At 47.4% G+C, this 9,489-nt stretch overlaps 1 protein-coding gene across 1 annotated transcript in view; it reads left to right on the forward strand.

Annotated features, from left to right (window-relative positions):
* Window positions 1-7,020, forward strand: part of BRINP2 (BMP/retinoic acid inducible neural specific 2) — a 135,321-nt gene extending 128,301 nt beyond the window's left edge. The window contains exon 8 of the mRNA XM_063134068.1: window positions 5,557-7,020. Coding sequence (XP_062990138.1) covers window positions 5,557-6,670 — 1,114 coding nt within the window. The 3' untranslated portion in view covers window positions 6,671-7,020. The remainder of the gene's footprint in view (window positions 1-5,556) is intronic.
* Window positions 7,021-9,489: the final 2,469 nt, after the last annotated feature.

Raw genomic sequence — 9,489 nt, forward strand, 5'->3', positions numbered from 1 at the left:
CCCCACTCCCCGGACATGCCAGAAACTATGCCAGCCCAACATGTGATGTAGTTCTTTCCCTTCCATTAGAAGCAATGGGGACGCACACATACATACACACACAAATCTTAGAAACATAGAATCATAGAATAGCAGAGTTGGAAGGGGCCGACAAGGCCATCTAGTCCAACCCCCTGCTCAATGCAGGAATCCACCCTAAAGCATCCCTGACAGATGGTTGTCCAGCTGCCTCTTGAAGGCCTCCAGTGTGGGAGAGCCCACAACATCCCTAGGTAACTGATTCCATTGTCGTATTTAATACCTGAATTCTGCATCTCACATGAGATATTTAATTTCATGGTTTGACAGTTGGGATGACTGCATTTGATAGTTGACCTTTATTGGTACTTAGTTTTTGTTGTTGTTTATTCGTTCAGTCGCTTCCGACTCTTCGTGACTTCATGGACCAGCCCACGCCAGAGCTTTCTGTCGGCTGTCGCCACCCCCAGCTTCCCCAAGGTCAAGTCTGCCACCTCCAGAATATCATCCATCCATCTTGCCCTTGGTCGGCCCCTCTTTCTTTTGCCTTCCACTTTCCCTAGTATCAGCCTCTTCTCCAGGGTGTCCTGTCTTCTCATTATGTGGCCAAAGTACTTCAGTTTTGCCTTTAATACCATTCCCTCAAATGAGCAGTCTGGCTTTATTTCCTGGAGTATGGACTGGTTTGATCTTCTTGCAGTCCAAGGCACTCTCAGAATTTTCCTCCAACACCACAGTTCAAAAGCATCTATCTTCCTTCGCTCAGCCTTCCTTATGGTCCAGCTCACACAGCCATAGGTTACTACGGGGAATACCATTGCTTTAACTATGCGGACCTTTGTTGTCAGTGTGGTGTCTCTGCTCTTAACTGTTTTATCGAGATTTGTCATTGCTCTCCTCCCAAGAAGTCAACGTCTTCTGATTTCCTGGCTGCAGTCAGCGTCTGCAGTAATCTTTGCGCCCAGAAATACAAAGTCTGTCACTGCCTCCACGTTTTCTCCCTCTATTTGCCAGTTATCAATCAAGCTGGTTGCCATAATCTTGGGTTTTTTGAGGTTTAACTGCAACCCAGCTTTTGCACTTTCTTCTTTCACCTTTGTCACAAGGCTCCTCAGCTCCTCCTTGCTTTCAGCCATCAAAGTGGTGTCATCTGCATATCTGAGATTGTTAATGTTTCTTCCTGCGATTTTAACTCCAGCCTTGGATTCGTCAAGCCCAGCACGTCGCATGATGTGTTCTGCGTACAAGTTGAATAGGTAAGGTGAGAGTATACAACCCTGCCGTATTCCTTTCCCAATCTTAAACCAGTCCGTTGTTCCGTGGTCTGTTCTTACCGTTGCTACTTGTTCGTTATACAGATTCCTCAGGAGGCAGACAAGATGACTTGGTATCCCCATACCACCAAGAACTTGCCACAGTTTGTTATGATCCACACAGTCAAAGGCTTTAGAATAGGCAATAAAACAGAAATAGATGTTTTTCTGGAACTCCCTGGCTTTCTCCATTATCCATCGGATATTGGCAATTTGGTCTCTAGTTCCTCTGCCTTTTCTAAACCCAGTTTGTACATCTGGCAATTCTCGCTCCATGAATTGCTGGAGTCTACCTTGCAGGATCTTGAGCATTACCTTGCTGGCATGTGAAATAAGTGCCACTGTACGATAGTTGGAACATTCTTTAGTGTTTCCCTTTTTTGGTATGGGGATATAAGTTGATTTTTTCCAGTCTGATGGCCATTCTTGTGTTTTCCAAATTTGCTGGCATATGGCATGCATCACCTTGACAGCATCATCTTGCAATATTTTAAACAGTTCAGCTGGGATACCATCGTCTCCTGCTGCCTTGTTATTAGCAATGCTTCTTAATGCCCATTCAACCTCACTCTTCAGGATGTCTGGCTCTAACTCACTGACCACACCGTCTGACCTATCCCCAATATTATTATCCTTCCTATACAGATCTTCCGTATATTCTTGCCACCTTTTCTTGATCTCTTCTGTTTCTGTTAGGTCCTTGCCATCTTTGCTTTTGATCATACCCATTTTTGCCTGGAATTTACCTCCGATGTTTCTAATTTTCTGGAAGAAGTCTCTTGTCCTTCCTGTTTTATTGTCTTCTTCCACTTCCGCACATTGCTTGTTTAAAAATAATTCCTTATCTCTTCTGGTTAACCTCTGGAATTTTGCATTTAATTGGGCATATCTCCCCCGATCACTGTTGCCTTTTGCTTTCCTTCTTTCTTGGGCTACTTCCAGTGTCTCAGCAGACAGCCATCTTGCCTTCTTGGTTTTCTTTTTCTTTGGGATTTTTTTGTTGCCACCTCTTGGACAATGTTATGAACTTCTGTCCATAGTTCTTCCGGGACCCTATCTACTAAATCTAGTCCCTTAAATCTATTCTTCACTTCCACTGCATATTCATTAGGAATATTAGTGAGCTCATATCTAACTGATCTGTGGGTCTTCCCTATTCTCTTTAGTTTGATTCTAAATTGTGCAATAAGAAGTTTGTGATCTGAATTACAGTCAGCTCCAGGTCTTGTTTTTACCGTCTGTATAGATGTCCGCCACCTTTGGCTGCAAAGGATGTAGTCAATCTGATTTCGGTGTCGGCCATCTGGTGAAGTCCATGTATAAAGCCGTCTTTTAGGTTGTTGGAAGAGAGTGTTTGTTATGCGCAGTGAGTTGTCCTGGCAGAATTCTATCAGCCTAAGTCCCGCTTCATTTTGTTCTCCTAGACCATGCTTACCTGTAATTCCAGATGTCATTTGACTACCCACCTTGGCGTTCCAGTCTCCTGTAACGAAAATAACATCTCTTTTTGGTGTATTATCCAGTAGGTGCTGCAGATCCTCATAGAACTGATCTACTTCTGCTTCTTCAGCATCTGTGGTTGGGGCATATATTTGGATCACTGTGATGTTAAATGGCTTACCCTGAATTCGAATTGAGATCATTCTATCATTTTTTGGATTGTATCCAAGCACTGCTTTAGCCACTTTATTATTAATTATGAAGGCTACTCCATTTCTTCTGTGATCCTCTTGTCCACAGTAGTAGATCTGGTGCTGATCTGATGTGAAGTGGCCCATTCCAGTCAATTTCAGTTCACTGACACCCAATATATCTATATTTAATCTTGACATCTCACCAATAACCACATCCAATTTGCCCTGGCTCATAGATCTTACATTCCAGGTTCCTATGGTGTGTTGATCTTTAGAACATCGGATTCGTCGTTTACCACCAGCACCGTCGGCCACTAGCCATCCTTTCGGCTTTGAGCTAGCTGCGCCATCACATCTGGGGCTAGTTGAACTTATCCTCTGTTCCTCCCCAGTAGCATTTTGACCATCTTCCGACCTGGGGGTCCCATCTTCCGATGGTATACCGACATATCTCTGGTTGTACTGATCCATTTAGTTTTCACGGCAAGAATACTGGGGTGGGTTGCCATTACCTTCCCCAGGGATTGAATTTAGTCTGACCTCTCTACCATGACCTTCCCGTCTTGGGTGTCCCTTCATGGCATGCTCATGGCATCCTTGAAGTGCTCAAGCTCCAGCACCACGACAAGGTAACGATCTCCTTTGCTGGAGATTGGTACTTAGTATTTGACTATATTTGACAGTTGGCAGATAACAGGTAATAGTACTTAATATGCGACAATATTTTGACAGTTAATAAAGCACAACATTCCATGAACGATGCCTTCCAAAACCAAAACAATCAAGAAATTTCAACAAGGCTGAGTTACATACTAAGGTCTCTGGGAAGGTGTCCCAGGGGCCATATGGCCCAGGGGCCATAGGAAATTTCGGATTTCCCCTTCCAAAGAGGATAGAGAGGTGCAATCTCAGAAGGGGAGACCTGACCTTGCAACCTTCCTCCTAGCCACCGAGGAATTCTTCGTAGTCCTTGCCTCTCTATCCACTTTGGAGCTCCAGCATTGGTAGAGGGAGGGACGTACGCTGATGAGTAAACATTAACACCCGATGAGTGGATTTTCCTGGCGACTCTCTTAGGTTGACATTTTGGAGCCTTAATGTAAATTGAAAATAGGATTAAAGGAGGGTAAGAGGTCAAGGAATCAAATCTGAAGAATCGTGGTCATGCCAGAGGGGATTGATGGCTTTGTATCACATACGCCATTCTGCTTTGAGCATCAGGCCTGGCGCAAAATGGCAGATTTCTCCTGTGCTTTCTCAAACGAAAATAAAACCTTATTTTCTATGTCAAACTCAGCAGAATATTGGCTTGGCTGGCCACAACGCGAAGTTCAGTTCTGTTTGCAAATCACTCAGAAATGTTCTGTTCACAACCCTAAATGTGAACGTGAATGGGAGTACATGTTCTCTGGATAGGTTCACAAATTCTCGAACTTGTGTTTGTGTTCACAAAATGTGTACTTGCAAAACTTGTTCATTTTTTAAAGGGTGTGGAGGGAAGTACCCACTTTTAAAAATACACACATTAAGAAATGCACACTTTTAAAATTGCACAATTTTAATGTGTACATTTAAAAATGCACGTGTTAAAACACTCACATTTTCACACTTACATGGGGCAAAGTGTAAACTAGTAAAATGCACACATTGAGAAATGCACACTTTTAAAATGCATGCTAGTAAAATGCACACATTGAGAAATGCACACTTTTAAAACGCACACTAGTAAAATGCACACATTGATAAATGCACACTTTTAAAATGCACACTAGTAAAATGCACACATTGAGAAATGCACACATTGAGAAATGCACACTAGTAAAATGCACACATTGAGAAATGTACACATTGAGAAATGCACACTAGTAAAATGCACACATTGAGAAATGTACACTTTGAAAATGCACACTAGTAAAATGCACACATTGAGAAATGCACACATTGAGAAATGCACACTAGTAAAATGCACACATTGAGAAACGCACCCTTTTTAAAAATGCCCACTTTCAAACATCCACATCTTCATGAGGGTGAGGCTTGGATCTGCCGGAAGCATGGCATCCCCATGGCCCTGATAACGCCACCCCCCTCCTCAGGAACTGGGGAAAATGTATATCAGCCTGGGATCTTGTGTACACAATTTCCCTCCTATTGCAACCAATGGGAGAGAAATTGTAAAAGTTAAGGGGGAATAATGAGAATCAGGGGGAGAATAATAACACTTCTCCTCCCTTCTGCCCGGGCAAAAAGAGCCCAGCGCTTCCTGCATAAGGCCGCTCCTCTGCCTTCGGATTTCCCACCTCAGTTGATAGGATTGCTTCGCCCAGCGATGTAAAATGTTCCTGTTCAGCATGTGGGTTCAAATTCCAAATATGGAATTTCACATTCGGAAATTTGGCAGATATCAAAGCTTTGCCAATATTCATTTAGATCTGAATAAACGAAGCCGAATCTAGCACTCTGGAGAAGTTCACCATCCTCTTTGCGGGGTGGATGTGGTGGAAGTGCAGGGTACGGCCAGGCCTCGTGCTACGTCCCCTGGCGTTGGTAAGACAGCTCACTTTCCTTTTCTTCTCCCTTCCCTCTTGCAGGCCCTTGGCCTACTGGTGGAGCCGCGCTCAGTCCCTGCTCTACTGCAGTGAGACCGCTGTGCCAGGGACCTTTGTGGAAGAAAGCCTCAGCTGCACCTGCCCCCATGACCAGCCCTCCTGCCAGGGGACCATCCCCTGTGCCGTGGGGGACGGCCCAGAATGCGCTGCCTGTGCAGAGGACAATGGCACCCAGTGTGGCTCCTGCAATCCTGGCTACGTGCTCACCTTGGGACTGTGCCGCCCAGAGGTGGCCGAGTCTCTGGAGCACTACTTAGGGCTGGAGACAGACCTGCAGGACTTGGAGCTCAAGTACCTTTTGCAGAAGCGGGACAGCCGCATCGAAGTGCACTCCATCTTCATCAGCAACGACATGCGCTTGGGGACGTGGTTCGACCCCTCCTGGAGGAAGAGGATGCTCGTGACCCTGAAGAGCAACAAGTACAAGCCGAGCCTGGTCCACCTCATGCTGGCCCTCTCCCTCCAGATTTGCCTCACCAAGAACAGCACCCTGGAGCCAGTCATGGCGATCTACGTCAACCCCTTTGGGGGTAGCCACTCCGAGAGCTGGTTTATGCCCACCAATGAGAGTGGCTTTCCTGACTGGGAAAGGACTAACGTGGATGCCTCTGGCCAGTGCCAAAACTGGACCCTCACGCTAGGCAACAAATGGAAGACCTTTTTTGAGACGGTGCATGTCTACCTGAGGAGCCGCATCAAATCTCTCAATGACACCTCCAACGAAACCATCTTTTACGAGCCCTTGGAGATGGACCCTTCCAAGAACTTAGGGTACATGAGGATCAACAGCTTACAGGTCTTTGGCTACAGCCTGCCCTTCGAGTCCGACGCCATTCGGGACCTCGTCCTTCAGCTGGATTACCCGTACACTCAAGGCTCCCAAGACTCTGCTATATTGCAGCTGATTGAGATCCGGGACCGAGTGAACCGTCTCTCTCCACCCGGAAAGATCCGCCTCGACCTTTTCTCTTGCTTGCTCCGGCACAGGCTCAAATTGGCCAACAACGAGGTAAGTCGGATCCAGTCTACCCTGCAGGCCTTCAATGCCAAACTGCCAAACCCAGTGGAGTATGAGACTGGTAAGCTGTGCAGCTAGCCTTGGGCGTGGGGCAGGGCCGTTCTTGTAACCCTGGAGGAGAGGACTGGGGAAAGAGAAGTGGAGACTTCTAAAGGCCTTACTTTCATGCCAGTTGTGCGCTTCGGAGACACAGTCAGGGGACAGCCAACCAGACTCCATTGTTTGCAGGGTCTCTGGTGCCAACTTGCAAACGAGCGATTGCACAAATCTCTGGAATGTCGTAGCCGAGAGGAGGCCAAAGGGCAGCGCTGCTGCAAGTGCTCTGCTTCAGCTTCTGAAGAGGCGACATTATCTCCTTCCCAGCAAGGCTACGTTTACGGGGCATGCAAGAACCTGTACAGGCATGTGAACAATCCAGGAGAGGATGTAGGGCAGAGAAAAGGGACTGATGGCAAAATGGTGGCAATAGAGACTTGGCTTTCATGCTCTGGGGTTGTGCCAGTAAGCCCTCAAACTGGGACGCAGAGAGGAACAGCAAAAGGGCTGGACCCCATTCTTGCAAGTGCTTCGAAAACACCCACTTAAGAGAACACTCCCTTGGTGCAGTTTACTTTTGTATTGTTTTTATGGGTGTTTCTAACAATGGCATAGCCTTTACATTCTCGGTGTTTCTTTCTCAAGCTGCCACCCTAAGCACACTTTTTTGGAAGCCAGCTCTGCTGCTGTCAGTGGGGCTTGTTCCTCCCAAAGAAATGAGTTTAGGGACAGAGTTTCAGCTGCCTCGTCACTGCCCTGCTTCGCATTCCCCTGATCCATTCCTTTGGCGGTGGTGGGGTGTGTGAGATCCTTTTGGTAACTCCTGAGTGGTACCATCGGGGACATGCAAAGTGTGCCTGAATTGTCCCTTTCTCCCACCCATTACCCAGGATCATGACACACTCTTTTCTGTTACACTCATGTTACATGATCCTGTCACACCTAACTAATTTCACCAAGGAAAAAAAGGGCATCCATGGAGCGCACCTGCGGTGACATCCAGGCAGTTTTGTTAAATGTGTATTTGGAGCCCAATGGATGACCGGCCTTTTAAGCATTTATTTACTTATGTAATGGTTTGAATTGGTTGGCTTTTTAAAAAAGTATTCCACTTTTGCATTTATTTATTTTTATTTGGAGTGGGATGTTCCATTTCCAGTTGACTGTTCCAGCTGAGTTACACATCTTAGCCAAATGTATGTTTTACTATATTTTGTAAAGGCAGGGGGAGAAAAATAACATTTTTTTTGGAGGGAAAAAAAAGGAAGCAGTAAACAATCAAATTCCTCTAAATGTCTTCTTGAATATATGCAGTCTGTGTGGTGTGGTGTGGATGTGCATGCCATAGCTATGCGCGCCATTCATGCGTGTGTGTGTGTGTAAATCTGTGGGTGTAAAGAAATATGTGGCTTGGGGGGGGGTGTTCACACTCACGCTCCTAAAACAGCAGACATTCACTCCGGCAGTAGCTTCAGTGGTAAAGCACATACCTTTGCACTGTCAGCTCGCTTGCTCCTGAACTGTGGGTGCAAATTGTACGGAAGTAAAGTCACTGATATGGTAAGCTACTACTGTTTGAGAGTGGGAACACCCCTCTATTTAGGCCAGGGAACTGACAGAGAGTGTTGTCTATGGGGTGAGATGATGAGAAGGAAATTAGATAAATCTGGTGTCCCTGTGTTGTGTATTCCCTTGTTACTCCATAAAGATCAGGGTGCTCTTTTCACTCTCACAGCAACCCTGCCGTAACCTTGGGCCAAAGCGAGGAAATTATTGTCCTGGCATCAGGGCCGGTGCTGGACTATTTTGCGCCCTAGGCAAGGCGAGCGACTTGCACCCCCCCCCCCAAATTGCCAACTTCGATTTTTAAGAAACGATGTTTTGTAGAAAAAAATAAGAAGCACAAAACTCGTTAAGTCCCCACTGCTTACAGAACAACGGTTTAGTGCTGCCAAAGGCGAAGCTCCAAAACGGGCGGAAACACTTGTTTCAGGTTGGTGCGCTAATCTGGTGCTCGCTTATGTAAGCTTGGCCACCCTACCCGCTTCCAGAAACTAGCATTTCCACTCACTTCAGCTTGCCTCCAGAAACGCTAAACCGCAAGCAGTTCCACAAGTGGCAGGGGTCACTTGCAGTCCAGAAGTCGTGGGGCTGATGGCACAGGCAAGGGCAGTTCTGGATTCTGCCCCAAGAACCAGCGATGATGATGCTAATAATGCTAATAATGCATTCAATCCAGGAAAAATAGAAAAGTCAGATAAATTAAAAGTAGATTAGCACCACAAACACAGTAACCCTATAAAGGGAGGGAGGCTGGGAAGGGAGGAGGAAGATTCAACAAACACCCAGGAGGGAAGGGAAGCGAGGAGGCGGAGGAGGTAGGGGGCACCTCAGCCTCGGGGGGGGGGGCTTTCCCCTCGGAGAAAGCGGGGCTCGCCAGAAGCAGCACCAACACGGCAGGAGCCGCCCTCAGCCACATCCTGCACTTCCCAGGGTGGCCGGCCGCCGCCCCGCCACCACACTGGGCTCCCGCTGCCCCCCCAGCAGCTGCCTCTCATGCCCTGCCCCGAGGCGCCGTCGACCAACCGCATCAGCGCAGCCCTCTGCTGCAGCAGCGTGGGGAGTCGCCCGCCGCTTGTGGAGGCGGTGCGAGCGTTGATTGCTCAGAACCTCCCGTTCCAGCCGCTGACCCTCGTAGACTAGTTGTCCCCCCTCGTCATCTTCCTCCTCGCGCAGCGCCCAGCACGGTCTGCTGCTGCTGCTGCTCTTCCCGCCAGCTGGCTCATTGCTTCCACTGCTGCGCAGTCAGTTCAGTCAGCCGGAACGGTGACCGCCTGCGCCCCTAAGGGGAGGCGCCCTAG

This window comes from Elgaria multicarinata, chromosome 1, assembly GCF_023053635.1.
Source record: "Elgaria multicarinata webbii isolate HBS135686 ecotype San Diego chromosome 1, rElgMul1.1.pri, whole genome shotgun sequence".
NCBI classification, from domain to species: Eukaryota; Metazoa; Chordata; class Lepidosauria; order Squamata; family Anguidae; genus Elgaria; species Elgaria multicarinata.